Here is a 22,053-nt window from a genome sequence, read left to right as displayed (position 1 = left end):
CTCCCAAAGTGCTGGGATTACAGGTGTGAGCCACCATTCCTGGCCTGCTTTTTTTAAGAATAGAGATCTCTTGGCTGGGCGTGGTGGCTCACACCTGTAATCCCACCTCTTTGGGAAGCCAAGGCGGGTGGATCACGAGGTCAGGAGATCGAGACCATCCTGGCTAACACGGTGAAACCCCGTCTCTACTAAAAATACAAAAAAATAGCTGGGCGTGGTGGCGGGCGCCTGTAGTCCCAGCTACTCGGGAGGCTGAGGTGGGAGAACGGCGTGAACCCAGGAGGTGGAGCTTGCAGTGAGCCACGATGGCACCACTGCACTCCAGCCTGGGCAACAGAGCGAGACTCCGTCTCAAAAAAAAAAAAAAAGGCGTAGAGATCTCTTAAAATATATAAAGGTGTTACTGTTAAGTTGCAAATGTATTTTTTGTGCAAATTTTGCTAGCTTCTAAAAAGCTCTTTCTGGTGTTATACTACTCAGGAGAATGGTAAAGAGATGGTTATAATTTAACTTCACATAGTTATTTCATTATTTCTTGTTTAAATAATCTCATCTCTTGTTTGGTAACTTTGAGGAGTTTTAATTTTTTTCCTTTTTAAAAAAAATAGCTCTCATGATGCTGGATGAGATCTTTTTGAACAATTATTTTGTTTCTTTGCATAGATGTGTTTTTTTGTTTTAAATTCTGGTGAGCTCTAGTTTTTTCTTCAAAGGACATATTTTTGGTTTGAATCCATCTTCTTTTCTCAGTTATTTTTTATTTATTTATTTATTTTTTAGAGATCGGGTCTCACTCTGTCACCCATTCTGGAGTGCAATAGCATGATCATGGCTCACTGCAGCCTCAAACTTCTGGGCTCAAGGGATCCTTCTGTCTCAGCCTCCCAAAAAGCTGGGATTACAGGCATGAGCCACCATGCAGAGCCCTATATCCATCTTTTTCAATTTCATTGAATATAGATTGAGATTCTGATGCAGAAAACTCATTTAAAATTTAATGTCCTGTTTCTAAGGTCTACTTGTTTAAAGAGTCTTTGAACTAGAATAACTGTTGTCGCAACAGAAGCTTGTTTTGTCCATTGACATTTTTTTCTCCTTTTGAAGTCTGTGGAATGCAACAATGCTTTCTAAACAAATAAGCCCTTGTGTGTTCAAATTTTTAATGCAGCTATACCTCATTTACAAATGATCTAGAAGTCAGATCTCTTTTTTTAATGCTTAAAGAATTATTTCACCTAGGGCTGGGCGCAGTGGCTCATGCCTGTAATCCCAGCACTTTGGGAGGCTGAGGCAGGAGGAGGTCAGGAGTTCAAGACCAGCCTGACCAACGTAGTGAAACTCCGTCCCTACTAAAAAAATACAAAAATTTGCCAGGCATGGTGGTGCGCGCCTATAGTCCCAGCTACTCGGGAGGCTGAGGCAGAAGAATCTCTTGATCCCGGGAGGCGGAGGTAGCAGTGATCCCAGATTGTGCCACTGCACTCCAGCCTGAGTGACAGAGCGATACTCCGTCTCAAAAAAACTAACTAAATAAATAAAAGGAATTATTTCGCTTCAACTAAATTTCTTTTTTGATACTTTAAAATATGAGGATATGTGGGAATACCAGAATACTGAAAAACAGTATTGTGATCACAACCAGCTGCGTGACTTTGGCCAAGTCATTTTACCTCAATAAACCTCCAGTTCCTCATCTATAAAAATCAGTTCCTACATCAATGTGGAGTGATGAAGATTAAATAAAATGATGCATGTAAAGCACTGAATTCTATGACTGACACATACTCAATAATTAACAAATGTATATTATTAGTTGTTTGTGCTTTTTTTTTTTTTATGAGACAGGGTCTTGCTCTGTTGCCTAGGTTGGAGTGCAGTAGCTCAGTTACGGCTCACTGCAGCCTCAACCTCATGGGCTCAAGCGATCCTCCTGCCTCAGCTTCCAGAGTAGCTGAGATCATAGGCACAAGCACCTCACCTGGCTAATTTTTTAATTATATATATTTTGTAGAGATCAGGGGGCAGGCCTCACTATGTTGCCTAGGCTGGTCTTGAACTCTTGGCCTCCCAAAGTGCTGGGATTACAGGCGTAAACCACTGCACCCAGCCTATTTTTATTAAGATGGGGCCTCACTCTGTTACCCAGGCTGGAATGCAGTGGCACGATTATAGCTCACTGTAGCCTCGAATTCCTAGGTTCAAGTGATCCTACCACCTCAGCATGAGCCACCACGCCCGACTTGTTTGTATATTTCTTAGTTATTACTAAATTTGTTCATTTCTCATGTGTTGATAAATTGTATTTTTAATTTTAAAAAATTAGTATATTGTCAGTCCAAATCCTTTGATATAATTTCCGAGTAAATTTTGTGTGGTAGTTTAAAACTATACCTACAATTTCTTTGATACTTCTCCCTTCAAGAGGTGGATTTTTTTTTTTTTTTTTTTTGAGACGGAGTCTTCCTGTGTCGCCCAGGCTGGAGTGCAGTGGCACGATCTCAGCTCACTGCAACCTCCACCTCCTGGGTTCAAGCGATTCTTGTGTAGCCTCCTGAGTAGCTGGGATTACAGGCACATGCCACCACACCCAGCTTATTTTTGTATTTTAGTAGAGACAGGGTTTCACCAGGTTGGCCAGGATGGTCTCGAACTCCTGACCTCGTGATCCGCCCACCTCAGCCTCCCAAAGTGCTGGGATTACAGGCGTGAGCCACCACACCTGGCCAACTACCCAGACTCCTAATCCTTAGTAGTGTGAGATAATGTTTGTTGTTTTAGGCTGCTAACTTTAGAGTAGTTTGTTATGCAGAAGTAAATTATCAGTACACTTTGGTATTGACACTTTTTACTGAAGTGTTGTCTTAGTCCATTTGGGCTGCTATAACTAAATACCTGAGACTAGATAATTTATAAACAATCAAAGTTTATTGCTTACAATTCTGGATGCTGGGAAGTCCAAGATCAAGGCACCAGCAGCTTTGGTGTCTAGTAAGGGCCCATCCTCATAGATGGCACCTTCTATGTATCCTCAAATGGTAGAAGGCGCAAACAGGGTTAGGTTATCTCAAGTCCTTTTATAAGGGCACTAACCCCAATTTTTTTTTTTTTTGAGACACGGTCTCTCTCTGTCACCCAGGCTGGAGTGCAGTGACACTATCCTGGCTCACTGCAACCTCTGCCTCCTGGGTTCAAGTGATTATCCTGCCTCAGGCTCCTGAGTAGCTGGGACTACAGGCGTGCACCACCATGCCAGGCTAATTTTTGTATTTTTAGTAGAGATAAGCTTTCACCATGTTGGTCAGGCTGGTCTCGAACTCCTGACTTCAGGTGATCCACCTGCCTCGGCCTCCCAAAGTGCTGGCATTACAGGCATGAGCTACCGTGCCCGGCCTTTTTTTTTTTTTTTTTTTTTTTTTTGAGACAGAGTCTCACTTTGTCACCCACGCTGGAGTGCAATGGCGTGATCTCAGCTCACTGCAACCTCTGCCTCCCAAGTTTCACCATGTTGGCCAGGCTGGTCTCGAATTCCTGACCTCAAGTGATCTACTGGCCTTGGCCTCCCAAAGTACTGGGATTACAGGGGTGAGCCACGATGCCTAGCCAACTAATCCCATTTATGAGGGTGGAGCTTTCATGATCTAGTCATTTCCTAAAGGGTGAGAGATTTGGGTGAGGACACAACCAAACCATATCACAGGTGCAGTGGCTCATGCCTGTAATCCTAGCTTCTCAGGAGACTGTGGTGGGAAGATTGTTTGAAGTCAAGAATTTGAGACCAGCCTGGGCAACAAAGCAAGACCTTGTCTCTAAAAGATACTTTAAAAATTAGCTGGGCCAGGTGCGGTGGCTTACACCTGTAATCTCAGCACTTTGGGAAGCCGAGGCAGGTGGATCACCTGACGTCGGGAGTTTGAGACCAGCCTTACCAACATGGAGAAACCCTGTCTCTACTAAAAATATAAAATTAGCCAGGTGTGGTGGTGCATGCCTGTAATCCCAGCTACTAGGGAGGCTGAGGCAGGAGAATCACTTCAACCCGGGAGGTGGAGTTTGTGGTGAGCTGAGATCGCACCATTTCACTCCAGCCTATGCAACAAGAGTGAAATTCTGTCTCAAAACAAACAAAAAATTAGCTGGGCATGGTAGTGGGCACCTGTAGTCCCAGCTACTCGGGAGGCTGGGGCAAAGGGGTCACTTGAGCCCAGGAGTTTAAGGCTGCAGTGAGCTATGATCTTACCGCTGCACTCCAGCCTGGCCAACAGAGCAAGACTCTGTCTCAAAAAAGAGTCTAAATCCAAAATTGTTTTCCAAATAACATAATAATTTGATGCAATCACAGATAATCAAGCTAGTTGGGCAATCTTACCTTAAACTCAGAAAACCCCGCTCCCAAACCAGCAAATACGAATCTCCAGCTCTAGATTGTTTGAATTGCCTTTAACCTAGTCCAGGGAAAAAGAACTCACAAGTCTATCTGCCGATTATTTTAACCTAGCTACTATTCCCTCTAGAACAGTAACGGACAAGCAAAGGCATGCACCAATAACATAGGCATGTATCAATCACCAAACTCTTTTCACTAGTTGCTTCAAAATCTATAACTGGTTACTCTAGTATTAGTTCAGTTTAGTCTAACACGCATTTTTTGAGCACCTACTATGTGCCAGACACTATGCTAGGCTTTGAGGATATTCAGATGATAAGACATTGTCTCTGCCTTCAAGAATAAGCAGTATTGTGGAGAGTATACATACATATATATGTATCTGTATACACACACACACACACAGACCTATATACTCTATATCCACATACTTTCAGAGAGGGTATAAGGATTCCCTGTGGTAAGTGGGAAAACAGAAGTATGCCCAATAGACTACAAAAGCACTAGGAGAGCAGGACTGACGTTGGGGTGGGGGGTGGCATGGTGAGGGATATCAGGGGACATTGGTAGCTGAGGTGTGGCCTGAAGTGCATCTTAAAAGTTAAGTGAAAGTCGGGCATGGTAGCTCTCGATTGTAATCCCAGCACTTTGGGAGGCAGAGGCGGGTGGATCATTTGAGGTCAGGAGTTTGAGACCAGCCTGACCAACATGATGAAACCATGTCTCTACTAAAAATACAAAAAAATTAACTGGGCATGGTGGTGTGAGCCTGTAGTACCAGCTACTTGGGAGGCTGAGGCAGGAGAATCGCTTGAACCCGGGAGGTGGAGGTTGCAGTGAGCTGAAGATTATGCCACTGCACTCCAGCCTGGGCGACAGAGCGAGACTCCATCTCAAAAAAATAATAAAATAAAATAAAATAAAATAAAAAGGTAAGTGAGACATTTGCCAAGTGAAGGGATAGGGGGTGTGTGTGTAGAGCAGAGGTGGGGGAGGGCAGCACAACTGAGCAGTGTGGAGGACAAGCTGTTTGGGGTTTGCTGTTGCTGTAAAGACAGGCCAGGGTCAAATCTCAGAATACTTTTTTTTTTTTTTGAGATGGAGTCTTGCTCTGCTGCCCAGGCTGAAGTGCTGTGGCATGATCTCGGTTCACTGCAACCTCTGCCTCCCGGGTTCAAGCGATTCTCCCACCTCAGCCTCCTGAGTAGCTGGGACTACAGGCATGCGCCACCACACCTGGCTAATTTTTGTATTTTTAGTAGAGTCGGGGTTCACCATGTTGGCCAGGCTGGTCTTGAACTCCTGACCTCAAATGATCCATCCTCGGCCTCTCAAAGTGCTGGGATTACTTTTGTTTTTTTTTTTTGAGACAGAGTCTCACTTTGTCGCCCAGGCTGGAGTGCAGTTGGGCGATCTTGTCTCACTGCAACCTCCACCTCCTGGGTTCAAGTGATTCTCATGCCTCCACCTCCCCAGTAGCTGGGATTACAGGAGCACGCCACCACTCTTGGCTAGTTTTTGTATTTTTAGTAGAGACGGGGTTTCACCATGTTGTGGCGCCAGGCTGGTCTTAAATTCTTGACCTCAGGTGATCCGCCCACCTTGACCTCCCAAAGTGCTGGGATTACAGGCATGAGCCACTGCACCCAGCCTCAGAGACTTCCCTTTTTTTTTTCCCCCAAGAGGGAGTTTTGCTCCTGGCACCCAGCCTCAGAGACTTCCCTTTTTTTTCCCCAAGAGGGAGTTTTGCTCCTGTCACCCAGCCTGGAGTGCAATGGCATGATCTCGGCTCACTGCAACTTCTTCCTCTCAGGTTCAAGTGATTCTCTGGCCTCAGCCTCTCCAGTAGCTAGGATTACAGGTGTGCACCGCCACTCTTGGCTAATGTTTGTATTTTTGGTAGACACAGGGTTTCATTATGTTGGCCAGGTCTCAAACTCCTGACCTCAGGTGATCCGCCCGCCTCAGCCTCCCGAAGTGCTGGGATTACAGGCGTGAGCCACTGTGCCCTGCCTCAGAAGACTTCTTGACTGTATCAGGGAGGTTGAATTTATGTCTCAGAGGAGGAGAGCCTTCAGTTAACGGTAAGTAGTAGAGAGGTCATCAGATTTGTGTTTTAAGATAATCCAGCCACCTTCTTGGGCACAAATTTCAGGTGGGGGGACAAGAATATGGCAGGGAAACTGTCCCACTGGGCCAGATGAGATGAGGAGGATGTGAGTCAGGGCTGTGATGGAGGTGACAGTCAAGAAATCAGCAGCAACTGGTGATCAACTGAGTGTGAGATGAGGGAGAAGGAGGCCTTCGTGGTTGGTATACCAGCAAGTGAGATGGAAATTACAGAAAAAGACTTCTGTTTTGGGGAGGTGGGGGAGTGGAGTGCAGAGTGGAAAGAGGATGTGTTCAGTTTTGGATATAATGAGCAGAAGGTTACCTGTCTTCATCCATTTTCCGTTGTTTATATCGTAACAGAATACCTGAAACTGGGTAATTCATAAAGGAAAATGATTTCTTACAGTGATGGGGAATGAGAAGTCGAAGGTCGAGGAGCCGCATCTGGTGAGGGTCTTCTTGCTGACAGGGACTCTACAGAGTCTTCAGGTAGCACAGAGGATCATATGGTGAGGGGGCTGAGCATGCTAGCTCAGATCTCTCTTCCTCTTTTTATATAGCCATGAGTTCCACTCCCATGATAACTCATTACTCCATCACCCCATTAATTCATGAACAGATTTATCCATTCACCTTTTTTTTTTTTTTTTTCTGAGACGTCTCACTTCTTCGCCTGGGCTGGAGTGCAATGGCATGATCTAGGCTCACTGCAACCTCCACTTTCCTGGTTCAAGCAATTCTCCTGCCTCAGCCTCCCAAGTAGCTGGGATTACAGGCATGTGCCAGCACACCCGGATTATTTTTGTATTTTTAGTAGAGACGGAGTTTCACCATCTTGGCCAGGCTAGTCTCGAAATCCTGACCTCAAGTGATCCACCCACCTTGGCCTCCCAAAGTGCTGGGATTCAGGTGTGAGCCACTGCGTCCGGCCTCCATTCACCTCTTAAAGGCCCATCTGTCAATATTGCCACATTAGGGATTAAATTTCAACTGAGTTTTGAAGGGGACAAATATTCAAATCATAGCAGTACCCATGGGACATTCAAGTGGAAATGCCTAGTTGGGAGTTCTGGGAAAGTAAATGAACTAAGATTTAGAAGGCATCCGCATCTGAGTGGGAACTAAATGGGTGAATATATGAAATTGTCCATGATGAGTGAGCAGAGGGCAAAGACAAGTGAGCCACTGACACCCAACAAAATACCAACATTTTTAGGTTGTGGGGTGAGGGGCAGAGTTTCGCTCTGTCACCCAGGCTGGAGTGCAGTGGCGCAATCTCGGCTCACTGCAACCTCCGCCTCCCGGGTTCAAGCAATTATCCTGCCTCAGCCTCCCCAGTAGCTGGGATTACAGGCATGCGCCACCACACCTGGATAATTTTTGTACTTTAGTAGAGATGGGGTTTCACCATGTAGGCCAGGCTGGTCTCAAACTCCTGACCTTGTGATCCGCCTGCCTCAACCTCCCAAACTGCTGGGATTACAGGCGTCAGCCACCGCGCCCGGTCCAAAATACCAACTTTTAAGGGAGCAGAGAGAGGAAGAGAAGTCCAAGCTGACTTTAGTTGGACACTAAAAGCAAAACATGGTGATAATATTGTCCTTCCATGATGGAATTATTCTTAGAATTACCGCCCTTGATCATTATACTTTTGAAGATCATTTAAATCTGCTTTGCAATATTCCCGTGACTAGAAAATTAAATTCTACCTAGCACTATTATCAACCAAACTCAACTCGTATCTGCCCTCTGAAGTCCTGCAGACAAACCTTTGAAGTTTGAAGCCAGCTGATGTGAACCAACTCAGCTCTCTCCTTGGATTAGAGATTCCCAGTTCCTCCAACAGTTTGTCCTATGATGATTTTCAGCCTTCATTTCTAGCAGTCATCTCCTGGACATACTACAATTTGCCCACAAGCCTAGCAAGCCATCCTCTGGAAGTATTAGAATATTCGTGCACAGGACACTAGAATTATCACATTTCTTGTTTTGGAGACTACACTTTTATTAATGCAGCCTAAAATTAAGTTTATAAGCAGCAACATTAAACTATTAGCTGTTTGAATACATAGCTAAAATGTACTGCCTCCTCCCCTAACATAAACATGTAGCCAACTCTTCTCCCCTCAGCCTGTACTTTTCCCGTTGATTTTTGTTTAGCCTAATTGTAGGTTTCACATTTCTGCTTTTTTCTTTTACTCATATGAAAACCTCTGGCCCTTTCATCATGGGGCATGAACCGGCCAAGACACCTGATAATAGAAAAAAAAAAAATCATAGACAAACATGTAGCAACCATCAGACCATGGTGAATGTAAAGAATAGACCCTCATGAGGCTGGGCGCCATGGCTCACACCTGTAATCCCAGCACTTTGGGAGGCCGAGGTGGGTGAATCACCTGAGGTCAGGAGTTCGAGACCAGCCTGGCCAACATGGTGAAACCCCACCTCTACTAAAAATACAAAAAATAGCCAGGCATCGTGGCATGCACCTGTAATCCCAGCTACTTGGACGGCTGAGGCAGGAGAATTGTTTGAACCTGGGAGGCAGAGGTTGCAGTGAGCCAAGATTGCACCATTGCACTCCAGCCTGGGCAACAGAACAAGACTCCGTCTCAAAAAAAAAAAAAAAAAACCACACACACAAAAAAACAAAACAAAACAACAGCAAAAGAATAGACCCTCATGAAACTCCAGGACTATGGAGAATATTTTGATCCAGCTACAAGCTTCTGGTTCTATTGTCAATGTCCAAGCTTAATAAGAAAATGGATTAAAGATAGGAATGTTGCAGCCATTGCCTGATTAATTCTATTTTTCTTGAATTGCTTGCTTATTGATTAGAACTGTTTTTCCATTCCCCTCTGAAATCTCTAAGTGATGAAAAGTTCGAGTTCCTTCAGTGGCACAGGACAGGGGCTCAATCAAACCCTGGAATGATACTCAGTCAAATATGAAGCAAACAGAAAGATTCTTACACACTTAGGAAAGACATGGCATAAAAGTCAACCTCAGAAAGACAGGCAGCATTACCATATGGTACCTCCAGCAGAAAGACAGGCAGCATTACCATATGGTACCTCCAGCAGAAAGACAGGTAGCATCGCCATATGGTACCTCCAGCTGAAGGCGGAGGACATGAACTCATAAAGGAGGCCATCTGCTCAGTTCTGGGCTTTTCTTCCCCGAAGAGGAAGGCTTGCCATGTCCACTCTTTGTTAAGCCAAGGCATCAGATTGGTTCTCTATAGTTCCCACATCCTTGTGCATCTTCCTACCTGTGCCCTATTAATGGACAGGGGCTGTTTGATGCATTTGCTGAAGCCAAAACTTCTTGGGTTTGGGTTCTGGCTCCACAATTTACTGGGACCCGTGGCCTTCAGGAAACTTAACCTGTCTATAAAATGAAGTTAGTAACAGTATATATCTGAGCTGTGAACAAAAATCTTAATACATATAAATCACTCAGAGCAGAGCCAAGCACATACAATGGACTCAGTAACTGTTAAGATATTATTTCTTCAGTGTTCCTTGGCTCCAACTCATTTCTAACACAGGTAAAGGTCCTCTATTGCTTGTTTGGCTTCCCCAGTAAAGATAAATCCAGGCTGAGTGAGTTGTTAGCATGTAGATGGGTGAAGACTTCTTAAGAAAGCAGTGTTAAGGTTGTGGGCCACATGGTAAAACACAATTTTTATGGTCCTGAATTTCTACCGATTGGGAAGACAAAGCAATTTCCTCCTGTATACACTTTATTCACACATGCTAAATCTCACTAAACAGATCACACTGTCAAGGAAGATGGCTAAGGAGAAGCTAGGGTTGTCAAGGTAATCCTTGCTTCGGCCCTGTTTTGCAACAAGGTAATAAACAGCCAGAACAGACTGGAGTGAAGCAGGTTAAGGGTGAGGAGAGAACACAGTGCAGTGCAGGGTGTGGAAGGCAGCTCACAGTCAGGGAGGCAGCAGTTCTAGCCAATCAACACTTTATTTTTCAAGTCAACACCTGCACAGATGTTAGTGTCCACTTCCTGACCCTAGTAGGGGGTCCCACTACACTTGGATCACCCAGAGGAGCAGTAAGGAAGCTCCTAATCTCAAGAGAGAGCACATGCTCACCAACTCCAGTGCTGGCGCCATGTACTGCGGGATCCCTGCTCTCCTGCATCGTGAAAGGCCGGGCTGAACGGGGCAAGGATGCAGTAAAGGCTACACAGACTACAGTGACCTAAGAGTGTAACTACTGGCCTGACCCACTGCCCCAGGTTTACTCTTTACTTCCCAGACCAGGAGCCTCCCTAAAGCTTGGCCAGTGCCCACGGGATAGGAGGAGCTGGCAAAGGATGGGGTTGAGCTGCTAAGGACAGGACACAGCAGGGAAATAAAGCAGAAAGGAACACAAGACAAGAGAAAAATTATAAAGTGCCTCAACTAAACAACCAAGTGGGACATGAGGGCAGAGCAGCACAGGTCCCTGAGGATAGGAGGAAAAAGAAAGGGCCAGACCACCAGGGCTTGGGGCATAGTGGAATGAGAATAGAGATGAGGCAGGGAGGCAAGTGCAGGCTGTGGGAAGGACTTCCCTAGCCCTGTTCACATCCACTAACCCAAATGGAAAATTATTTACAAATTTAAAACCAATCCTAGGCACAGGTACTGCACCATGCCCAGGACAGCAGGCAGGCAGGCAGGCAGAGGGTGGAATAGCTACCATCCGACAGCCAGCTTCCCCACACACTGCCCCACCCCCGAGTGGTAGGCAAAGGAGGAAAACAGCAACACTCCTAGCCAGGAAGCCCTACTGTGCCTGCAGCTCCTTCCCCAATGGCTGGCTCATGGCTCTGCCACGGCCTGAGCTTCTTGGTCTGACTGTACCAGAGAATGGATGTCGGGCCCCAGGGGTGGAGCATCAGGGGGTTTTGGCGGTGTCTCTGGCTCCAAGCCCAGCTCTGCATTCAGCTGCTCCAGCTCCCCCTGATCCAGCAACTCAAAGTCCTCAGTGGTGAGTGCCTCTTCTTCCTCAGGGGCAGGCAGGGGCTGGGGTGAGTCCTGGGGAACAGGTGGGAGAATGGAAGGGGAGGGGGCTGGGTCACTTCCAACAAGGCAAAGTGGAGGTGACAGGGTGCCGGGCAGAGCAGTGAGGCCACCACTCACTGTCTCGGGGCTCAGTGTCTCCACTGGTCCTCCAGGGGAGCATTTCACTCCATCTGGGGGGGACCCTGCCCCATTGAAGTGCGTGTTCACAAAGTGGAGGGGGGATGAGAGCCGCAACAAGGTTTCCTTAGCTGCCACATCTTCTTCCTCTTCCTCCGAGTCCAGGGCTTGCCTTGACAGAGCTTGAGGACGGCCTAGTAGGTCTTCGGGAGGGGCCAGCTCTCCCTCCTCTCCCTCCCCTAGGTCCCGGCTTAGGGTCTCCTCTGGTTCACTTGGCAGGCTCTGCTGGTCCAAATCTGTGCAGAGAACAAAGAATTAAGAATGGGCCTGCTGCTGCTCTGATTAGCCACAACAGACAATGAGTTCAAGGATGAGAACTCAAGACATGGAAAGCTGGGCCAAGCCTTAGGTGTTAAGGTCTTTTAGGAGCTGAGTAGAATTAGAGAGTGAGTGGGCCAGAGAGCACAGTAAGTACCCATGGTAGGGAACACAAAGACTGTGGCGGGGAGGAGGGCAGCAAAGGGCTCCCCATACCCTCGGAGACATCAGTCAGCTGCGGAGTTGTGGCCCGGGATACGGAGAAGCCACCACTCTCCAAGATAGAAGCCTCCTCATCTGACAGCTCTGAGTCCGTAATGGCCAAGGCCAATGCTGTTTTCTTCACATCCACCTGGCAGGAGAACCAGGATGAACACGACATGTGAAGGGATAAGAGAACCAATTTATCAGGAGCATCCCCTCTCCCAAAACCTCTGGCTTCCACCTCTTTTGGAGGTGGCAGCTCCAAAGCAGAAAGATTTTTCCTCTGGCTTTCTATTTGACACCCCCGCTTTCCCTGGACCTCACCACTGGGGAGAAGCCAGCCAGCTCTGCCTCGCTTTCACTCTCTGTCTCTGCCAGTGGCTCATCACCTCCTGGGGGTGCATTCTTCCCCTGACGCTCTAGAAAAGCAAGAGGAGTAGAGCAATGACCAAGCATGAATGATGGGAGGGGAGACAAACACAGCTAAAGAACTGGAGAAGATCTCAATTCCAGGGCATCTCATGAACCCCAAGCCAAGGCCCTCCCGCTCTTTCACCCTCCTGGATTAGGGCAGTCCCTTACTCCTCTTGTCGTGTTTGTGATGCAGGGCATTGGCTTCTGCCTTCATGCTGTAGTCCAGCTGCATGAGCAGGGGCTCCAGGCGAGTGTACATCCTCTGGATCAGCTCATGATAAACCACCAGGGGCCACAGCAGGATACTCAACACTATGGGTTAAGAACGTGAACTAAGAGCTCCCTACGCCAATTTCCTAAGAGCCCCCACTCAACTGGTCCCTAAACTGAAGTGCTGAAGGTAGGCAAGGTTCTTTCCCAAGGCTGTGCCAACCTCTTCTTGCCACATCCACTGCCCTCCTCCCCAGGTAAGTCTTCCACAGTTACTAATACTAAAGCATCCCCGGAGATCTCCACAAATCAGAAACTAAGCAGAGAGAGCATAGTCTTCCCTCTGGGTCAGTCCAAGGAAAGAAGAAAGGAGAGGGCTTTAAATAGGGCAGGGACAGACCCTACTCACAGACAATGTAAGAAATCATAATCCCTGGAACATAGTGTCCCAACACAGCCAACACAGCACAGCCAGAGCAGACTCGAACGCAGAACTGCAGAGAAGAGCAAAAGTCTAAGAACATTACACTGAGATATGCGCCCCGCTCAGCTGGGTAAGAAACTACTGCTCAGCTGGTAGACGGATGGGTATGTACTCAAGGAATGGGGTGGTCCAGTTTGGTTAAGAGGATGCTCAAGACCACCAATTCAGGAAGCTGGCAATACATAATGCCCACCACCTGTAATTCACACTGGTCTGCCTTGGCAGGAGAAAGTGTCAGGCTATCAAAAGCTTATTTCCTGAGGTGAGACTGCCTCCTGCACCAGGGATTAGCTGTGAATGTTGCCTCAAGAAGGCGCCCAGGCCTCTTCTTTCAGGGTCTCCAAGCGGGGAGTTTATATCACTCCACTCCCATGCCCCGCCAACTCTATTCCCCTTCAGTGTAGTGAACTGTTGTATGATGTAGGGGAGGTTACCTGAGCTGGATTCTGCCTCTTGTACTGCAGCAGCTCCTGCAGGTGAATCTGGAAGGTGAGCCAGCTCTCAGCCAGGTATCTGCACAACTCGGGCACACTCAGCAGGTGCGGCCGGGCGCCTGACCCCGCACCCTCACTGGGGAGACATGACATGACCCCTGGAGGCCTCAGATACCAGCTTCCTAGACACTTAAATCCCTCTGAGAATGCCAAAGATACCTTTAGTCTAAAAAAGCAAATGACCCCACCTCCCAAAAGGAGGCTGTCCTGGTCTTACAAGCAAAGCCAGGAGGACCCAACCCTCTGCCCCAAAAGGAGCAGGCACTCAAACACCTACACAGGAGCCTAGGACCATGAAAAACCCATGGCTTGTTACCAGTTCATTCACAATGCTGGGGCACTGCCCTGCTCCATGGTGACACTGACACCAGCAAGCAGGACAGAATGTGGGCATTTGTCTTCAAGAGGTGGCCTGTACTCACCTGTCAGAGTGTGGCTCCTCTGGGGATGATGCTAGAGAGAGAGGAGGGGGGCAAATTATTGAGTGGTAGGGGCCCTGGGAGACATTCCCCAAGGCAGAAATAGTTGTCCCTCCTCTGCAGCCCCAGAGCACCTTCTTCAGATGCCAGTGGGGGAGCTGTTACATGTTTTTGTTTGCGTCTGTCTCCTTCTTTAGACATTACCCTTCTCCAACATAAGAACTAGATTTTACTCATGCTTATCTCCCAAGCAACTCACACACAGCCTGTCACCTACTAAGTAAATTATATGGATAACAAGAAAAACAACACTGACATTCTATTTATAAGGCTTATATGTGAAGCACTATCATAAGCATAGCATGTGTATTAACTCATTAATCCTCTCCTCACCTCTCTATGAAGTAAGTTCTATCATCTGTGTTTTACAGATAAGGAAATTGAGACAAACAGAAATTGAGCTACTTTTACAAGGTCACAGCAATGGTAAGTGGCAGAACAGAGAATGGAACCCAGGTAATATGGCTGCAGACTTCACCATCTTAACCACTGCACCTACAGTAGTATTAGTTTGGGAAAGGGGCAATTCTCATTTTAGGGAATTCCGTACAAAAAGGAAGTGGGCCATGCCTGGGAGGCAGGAGGCCTGCTATACGTTCCCCTCTCCACTTAACCCCACCCAGCGGAATCAGGCACCAAGCAAGTACCCAATGGGTGCTTACTCAATGAAGAAACACTCACCTGAAACGTCAGGGAGAAAGCGAGGCTGCCAGAGATCCAGCAGAAAATAGGCCAAAAGTGAGACGCTGAGTAGGAAGAAGGGCCGGAGGGACGAGGAAGACAGCAACCTTAGGGAGAGACAGGCACCTCAGCAGTGAGTGGGTGAGACAGGCTTATGCATCCATCTCAGAAGGTGGAAAGGCGCCTACTGATGGGGTAATGGCACCTCCAGGCCTAACTCGCGACTCACGACTCAGAGATAGAAAAAAACGGGCAATTCAAGCGGATGTCAGCCTGCAAAAACTGGGGATGGGTCATGCCCCCAGACCAAGTGATAACCCAGAAAGGGGAATGGTGCTCTCGACCCCTCCCTCCCCCGCTCATCCCGGCCCCGCCCCCTCCTCCGCGGCCGTTACCAGAAGAGGCCGTTGAGCGCGGCAGCCGTGACCAGGCTGTGCAGCGGCTTCTCCCACACCAGCAACCGCTGCGCCGTCGCCAGCACCGCCTCCCAGCCGCGGAGCCGCAGCCACAGCGTCGTGGCCAGGCGTCCCACCGCCTCGGCCGTGGCCGCCTCCTCCTCTGCCTCACTGGTGGCCTCACTCATGCCTAGGCTCAGACCCAGACCCAGGCCCAGGCTCAGGCCCATCCCCGGCCCCCCACCCGCGCCGGTGTTACCCCCGCCACCGCCGCTCGCCATAGCCCCGCCGCAGCCGCCGCCCGAGCCCGCGAGGAGCCAGGGCTGCGCGGCCGCCACCGGGGGCGCGTCAGGCGGAAGGGGGCGCCGGGGAGGACAGCAGAGGCTGCGGACGGGCGTCACGTGACTGCGGAGCGCTGAGCCCGTCACGTGACGCGTCCTAACCGCCCGGATAGGGCGGCCCGCGCATGCGCGCTGGCGGCTGACACTGACTCTGCGCCTACACAGGTTCGTTTTCTGGTTGACGAAGTATCCCGGGTTCCGAGTCCGGGTCTAGGTCCAGGCAGTCGAGCCCGTTTTCGTATCCCACAGTAGGCAGGGCGGCTAGGGAGTGTGGTGTTGCCCCGGTATCCCCGTGTGGGGCAGGAAGTGGGCTTCCAGATTCCCAGTATCCCCGGGAGGGTCTGCTTCTGCTCGCTCGGGAAGGGCGGTGGCCGTCCCATTACTCAACCAACCCTCAACGCACTGGTCCTCCCAGTTCCCTCCCCTCAGTGGGTAAACAAACACACACCAGCGCTTGACTCGACAGACTCGAAAACAACATCTACTCAGAAAAGTTGTTTCTTTCCTATCTCCTTAAACTTTCCCACTTCCACATATCGGAGCTTCTTCCCACCTCGGCCTACTCAAGCATGAGATCGGAGTCGGGAGGTGGGTTTCAAAACAAAACCTTGGGTAGATGCAGTTTACTTTTGGGTGGACGTGTTGACACGTTTTGAGGCCTCACATTCGCTTAAGATCACAGAATTTCCTCAGTAGCCTTAGGTTTAAAAGTTCAAATTACAGTTAAAAAAAAAAAAAACCCGAGTTTCTCTTCCTTTTCATAGTTCACCCACTGCTAAATTTCCTGTGTGTCCTTTCAGACGCTTTTCATATGCATTGCTGAGTATGTATAATATCTCTCCTAAAAAGCAACTGGGAACAACTTCCTGTTGTGCGTTTCGTCTTATTCACATTAACTTCTCCATTGCTACGCCTGGCTTGTTCATCCTCAGTGCGGCGTGGTCCCCCCCTACGAATTGTCCCCATTTCTCAGACAGAGGCGCCTGGGGCTTGGCCACGTTCCGTGAGACCAGGAGTGCGAGTCCGGTTCCCGCCCGCGGGTCGGGGCGGGAGGCTGGGCTAGACGGGCGGCAGGAAGTGCCAGGCGCTGACTTGCAGGCGGCACCCCCGCGGCTTGTAAACGCCGGGCGGACGCGGCACAGGCGGAGTACGCGCCTCGCAGCCGCGTCTCCTTTCTGCTCCGCGAGGTGAGCGTCGCACGGACGCTTGACACCTCCCTTCCCGGGCCTAGGGCCCCCGCACGCCGCGCCAAGCCCGGGGCGGAACAGGAAGAGGCGCCCAGTTCAGCCCGGGCCCCGCCTTCCGCCGCCGGGGGGAGGGAGCTGCGAGGGCGAGGGCGAGGACGGCGGCCCGCCCCGGGGAGGCAGGCGGGCAGGTGGACAGGCGGGCAAGGACAGCTCCGCGAGCCCCCTACAACTCGTTTCCTTCCGTTCACCTTCGCAGGGCGGCGACTGGCGGCGCGATGGACTTGACCGGGCTCCTGCTGGACGAAGAAGGCACCTTCTCCCTCGCCGGCTTCCAGGACTTCACGGTGAGTGGGGGTCCGCCCCCTTCCCAGCCTCCCGGCGCGCCCCTCCCGGCCTGAGCGGCGCTGCGAGCTCGCCTGACTGCTGTGCCGGGACTGGGCGGCAGCTGCTGGAGCAGTGCTTCCTTGAGGCCGCGGCTGCTTGGGCCGGGAGGGAGAGCCGCGGAGTATAGGAATGGGCGTAGGGGTGGCCACACGAGGACCCTTCTCGGAGAACTTCTCCCGGGGAACCCTCGATGGGGGTGGGGGCATTCCTCCCTCTATGGACCAGGCTGCCATTGGCAAGGGATTTACAGAACGCGGGTCTGGGTAAGGCACGGGCCCCCTAGCAGCGAGGCCGGCCTGTCCCCCGCCCCGCCTTCCAGCCCAGAGCCAGGATCTGCATCATACCTTTCCCTGCCCTTCACCCTCCGCTGCCCCTGCCCTGTTTCAGTTCCTCCCAGGACACCAGAAGCTGAGTGCCCGGATCCGAAGGAGGCTGTACTATGGCTGGGACTGGGAAGCCGACTGTAGCCTGGAGGAGCTCTCCAGCCCGGTGGCAGGTTAGGCAGTGTTGTGTGACTGGACAAGTGAGAAGCATGAAAATGGGATTGTCATCAGGCACTAAAATGGCTCGAGGTTTGCCCCGTGGCTGCACTGTCTCTTCATTGCTAGCTTGTTGGTACTTGGTTCAAGAGGGCAGTTTGCATTTCCCATTCTTTTAGCCCAAATGAATAAAAAACATTGCTGCCACATATATCTATACAAATCACTCTTGATTTATATATTGAAAAGTTAATTTTCGAAGGATACCCACCATATGTTCCCCAAGTAAACAAGGCATGTTTATGCCACAGATGAATAGCAGTGACAGACAAATCTGGATAGTTTGACGTGACAGGGCAATAAGCTTTCCTGTTAGAATAAGCTGAAATTCAAACTTGGAATGGGCTTTTTGTCTCAGTGTGCGAGAATTTGATCTCTATTTTGTTACTATGGTCCTGTCCCCAAGGCCTCAGAAAATACAGATCTGGGTCTTCTGCTAGCAGTGGGGACTGGTGTGTTGGGTGTGGGTGCTTGTTTGCTCACTCGGCCTTCCTTCTGTCCCTTGCAGACATTGCTGTCGAACTGCTCCAGAAGGCAGCCCCCAGCCCTATTCGCCGACTCCAGAAGAAATACGTAGCTCATGTGTCCCGGTGAGCCTGGAAATGAGGATAGGATGAGAGTGTTTGGGCCCTAGAGAAAGGGCAATCGTCTTTTCTTTCTTTTCTTTCTTTCTTTTTTTTTTTTGAGACAGTCTCGCTTTGTCACCCAGGCTGGAGTGCAGTGGCACAATCTCGGCTCACCGCAACCTCTGCCTCCTGGGTTCCAGTGATTCTTGTGCCTCAGCCTCCCCAGTAGCTGGGACTACAGGCACACACCACCGCCCCTGGCTAATTTTTGTATTTTTAGTAAAGACGGGGTTTCACCATGTTGGCCAGGCTGGTGTCAAACTCCTGGTGTCGGTCCACCCACCTCGGTCTTCCAAAGTGCTGGGATTACAGACATGAGCCACCGTGCCCAGCCAGGAATAGTTTTTTTCCAAAGATAAGAGGTAAAGACAGGAACAAGCATCATAAGACTTGCAAGAGCTGAAGGACCCTTGGGTTTAATTAGTGATCCTTTCTACCACCCAGGGAGGCATGCATCTCCCCGTGTGCTATGATGCTGGCTCTGGTGTACATTGAACGGCTCCGGCACCGAAACCCAGACTACCTGCAGCATGTGTCATCCTCTGACTTGTTCCTGATCTCCATGGTAAGACACCCCCTCCCCATCTCCCTAAAGAGCCAAGAGCCTGCTATGAGCTCTGCTCCACCACTTCTGGTTCCTCTGCAGATGGTGGCCAGTAAGTACCTCTATGATGAAGGGGAGGAGGAGGAGGTCTTCAATGACGAATGGGGAGCTGCTGGGGGTGTGGCCGTGCCCACTCTCAATGCCTTGGAGAGGGGCTTCCTGAGTGCCATGGTGAGCAGCTGTTCTCTCTCTTGCTCAGTTTCCCTGGCCCATCTTTAACCGTCCTTTAGTCCTTTGTTCTCTCTCAGTCTTCTGTTGGTTCGTCATTTCTCTTCCTGTCCTCCTCCTGCCTTTGTGTTAGTGTCTTCCTTTCCTATCTCTTCAGTACTAACCAGTTTTTGGAGATTCGTAGAGCAGTGAGGCCAAGAGCGGAACATTTCCTCGCCTCCTCTATTCCTCCAGGGCCCCACAGGGTACACTCTGAGTCAGAGTTTATCCTATTGGGTTCTGAATATTTGTGTCCATACTTTCTCTTCCCCTAGATGTTTAGCTCCCTATGGACACGAACCATTCTCAGGGTCATTTTCTCCCCTCTTGCTTAGTGGAGAGTATAATGTGAAACCAGGCAGGTGGTGATTCAATGAGTTAATGTGTAAAAACTTTTGAGACAGTATCTGGCACATGGTAAGTGCCAAATATGCATTAGCCATAGGGGCGGTTGTAGTTGCTGCTGTGGCTCTTATTATTAAATGACTGTGGCTCATCCAAGTCTGGTTTGATGTCCACTCTCCGTACTCACAGGATTGGCATCTCTACACTGACCCTCGGGAGATCTTTGAGGTGCTGAGCTGGTTGGAGAGCTGGTAGGTTCTAGGAGTTGGGAAGAAGGGCTCGAGGGATGTGGGGGCTGAGGCCTCAGCCATAGGAGCTAGAGATGAGAGTCTGTGTAACTGGGGGAGGGAGGAGACAAGAAAGAGAATTGCCCAGATAGTGGTTCCCAGACCCATCTGTCCTCTTCTTCATCACCTTTGGGAAGGTGAGAAGCAGCTTATTTAAAATACATGTATTGGGTGGGTATGGTAGTTATGTCTATAATCCTAGCACTCTGGGAGGGCGAGGCTGGAGGATTACTTGAGTCTAGGAGTTCGAGACCAGCCTGGGCAATATAGCAAGATGCCTGACCCTACCAGAAAAAAATACTAGCCAGATGCAGTGGTGTACACCCATAATCCCAGCTACTCAGGAGGCTGAGATGAGAGGATCATTTGAGTCCAGGATGTTGAGTCTGCAGTGAGCTATGATTGCACTACTGCACTCCAGCCTGGGAGACAGCAAGATCCTGTCTTAACAAAATAAATAAATAAAAATAAATAAAATATAAGTCTTGGTCTCACCCTTAGTTTCTAGATCAGCAGATAACCTAGGAATCTGGGTTTAACAGGCTTCCCAGTGTTTCCTGGTGGGTCCTGAGTGGTATGAGGGTGCCACTGGGCTGGCTGCAGGACAGTTGCATACTCTTGTCATTTCTCCACTTCCCCCAGTGTGGCTGAGCAGCAGGGACGGCGGCGAGGCTGGTACACCTACACAGACCTGTGTGTGCTGCTGGAGCAGCCGACCTGGCAGTTGGCCCTGGGCTCCCTCTGCCAGCGGCTGGTAAAGGTGAGGAGGGGCTCGGAAGGATAGGGAGCTTGAGCAGGCCGGTGTGTAGGGTGGGATGGTGTGAAGTGATTGCTGAAAAGCCCAGGAGATGGGGTTGGGAATAGATGGGCAGAGTGGGGTGTAAATGGCTATAGAGACCTCCAACTGGAACACAAATTTCTAGAGACAAGGGGTGAATGTGTTAAAGACAGAATCCTTCTTTCTTACCTCCTCTCCTGTAGCTGTCTTGCCTGTTAGCTGTGGCATATGTGAGCAGTGTGGCCCTGGCTGTGGCATCGGTGGCCGTAATACATCAGTCTTTGGGGCTGTCCTGCACCCCTACACCTGGGCCGCCTGACCTTGGACTGACCTCCCGTTGCCTCCTGGAGCCCTGCATACCTTCTGTGCCACAATGCCTGCCGTCTCCTGCTAATGTCTCCAGCTGCCTGGAAGGCAGCATGGGGCTGCGGTCACTCTGGGGCAGTCTTCTGGCCTCACTGACTCCTCCACCATTGCCTCCCCCAGACCCCCCTGCCCCTCCCACTCTTCTTCATAACTGCCACCTTTGCCAGAAGCTCCAGAGAGACTCCCCAACCTGCCATGCCTGCCTCCACCCCAACCGTACAGTCCCAACTGCGCTGTCCAGCCCCTGGTACCATACCTATGGCCTGGCTCCCCACTGGCCTTGGAGCCCGGTGCCCCTTTCACTTCCTCAGCCTCAGCAATGTTCCCTTTTCAGTGTCATGGAGCTGGCTCGCCTCAAGTCTTTCATTTTCCCAGGCTAGGTAGGGCTGCGAGGAATGCATTAAGAGGGTTTGGGAGTTTCTGAGAACCTGGAGGAGCAAAGCTTGATTCAGATCCTGTCTGCCTCGCTGGGTCCTTGGCAGGTCCCCTGTCCTGGGTGGGAGCTTATGGGGTGGTGGGGCAGGAGGACTGAAGGTAATTCACTCCTAGATCTCAGTGGCTGGCTGCTTGGCCAGGACAGTGATACCGCCAGGGAGAGCTTCCGCTTGGTGACCAGGGACATGTCCCAGATGGACATAGAAGCTCCTCTCTGCCTCCCTGGGATTTTTTAGACTTTTGATTTCCCTAGGATGGAAGAGTATAGGTGGGAGATAAGGGAAGTGGGGTGAGAGGAGAAAGGAAATGTTGGCATGGGCCTGTGTGATGTCCCTGAGGCAGAAAAGCCGGGGACTGATGGGGTCAGGTGGGAGCTGCTGGGTGAGGCAGGGAACGCTTTTCACTCCCATTCCTTAGCTTTAGTCTAATGGAGCCAAGGACTGCTGGGACCTTCAACCCTGACCTTTTGTCTTCCAGTCTTCTCTTAGTGTCCTGCTCCTAGGTTTCCCTCTCTTCTGGTTCTTCTCCCAGGTATTCTCTTCCCAGGCCTCTCTGGCCACTGCTTTGTATCAGGGTTTTTCACACTTTTGTAGAACTGAGGTTTCAATAAACAGTTTCAGTTGCATG

The 22,053-nt window shown here is 49.9% G+C and overlaps 2 protein-coding genes across 5 annotated transcripts; one reads left to right on the top strand and one right to left on the bottom strand.

The window, feature by feature from the left end:
- Positions 1–9,193: 9,193 nt before the first annotated feature.
- Positions 9,194–15,608, bottom strand: RETREG2 (reticulophagy regulator family member 2). 2 transcript variants are annotated; one of them, XM_004033238.5, is made up of 9 exons: positions 15,328–15,608; positions 14,933–15,039; positions 14,195–14,225; positions 13,713–13,848; positions 13,204–13,288; positions 12,753–12,896; positions 12,495–12,589; positions 12,183–12,318; positions 9,194–11,944 (listed from the first exon to the last, which is right to left on the bottom strand). In XM_004033238.5, exons 1-9 carry the CDS (start codon positions 15,606–15,608, stop codon positions 11,328–11,330), a joined length of 1,632 nt encoding a protein of 543 aa, XP_004033286.2. In that variant the 3' UTR covers positions 9,194–11,327. The 2 variants fall into 2 exon arrangements, with proteins under 2 accessions (XP_004033286.2, XP_063551293.1); XM_063695223.1 differs by lacking the exons at positions 14,933–15,039; positions 15,328–15,608 and having other exon boundaries at positions 13,713–13,760; positions 14,195–14,212.
- A 78-nt stretch (positions 15,609–15,686) lies between these two features.
- CNPPD1 (cyclin Pas1/PHO80 domain containing 1) lies at positions 15,687–22,051 on the top strand. Of its 3 annotated transcripts, none has more exons than XM_019022181.3 (9): positions 15,687–15,833; positions 17,112–17,199; positions 17,627–17,735; positions 18,287–18,368; positions 18,849–18,969; positions 19,051–19,179; positions 19,750–19,811; positions 20,490–20,607; positions 20,829–22,051. In XM_019022181.3, exons 2-9 carry the CDS (start codon positions 17,131–17,133, stop codon positions 21,369–21,371), a joined length of 1,233 nt encoding a protein of 410 aa, XP_018877726.1. In that variant the 5' UTR covers positions 15,687–15,833; positions 17,112–17,130; the 3' UTR covers positions 21,372–22,051. The 3 variants fall into 3 exon arrangements, with proteins under 3 accessions (XP_018877726.1, XP_004033288.1, XP_004033287.2); XM_004033240.3 differs by lacking the exon at positions 15,687–15,833 and adding an exon at positions 16,113–16,256; XM_004033239.4 differs by lacking the exon at positions 15,687–15,833 and adding an exon at positions 16,260–16,855.
- Positions 22,052–22,053: the final 2 nt, after the last annotated feature.

This window comes from Gorilla gorilla, chromosome 11 (genome assembly GCF_029281585.2).
Source record: "Gorilla gorilla gorilla isolate KB3781 chromosome 11, NHGRI_mGorGor1-v2.1_pri, whole genome shotgun sequence".
Taxonomy (NCBI): Eukaryota; Metazoa; Chordata; class Mammalia; order Primates; family Hominidae; genus Gorilla; species Gorilla gorilla.
The sequence above is the reverse complement of the archived record's forward strand: the minus strand, read 5'-3'. Positions and strand labels throughout refer to the sequence as shown.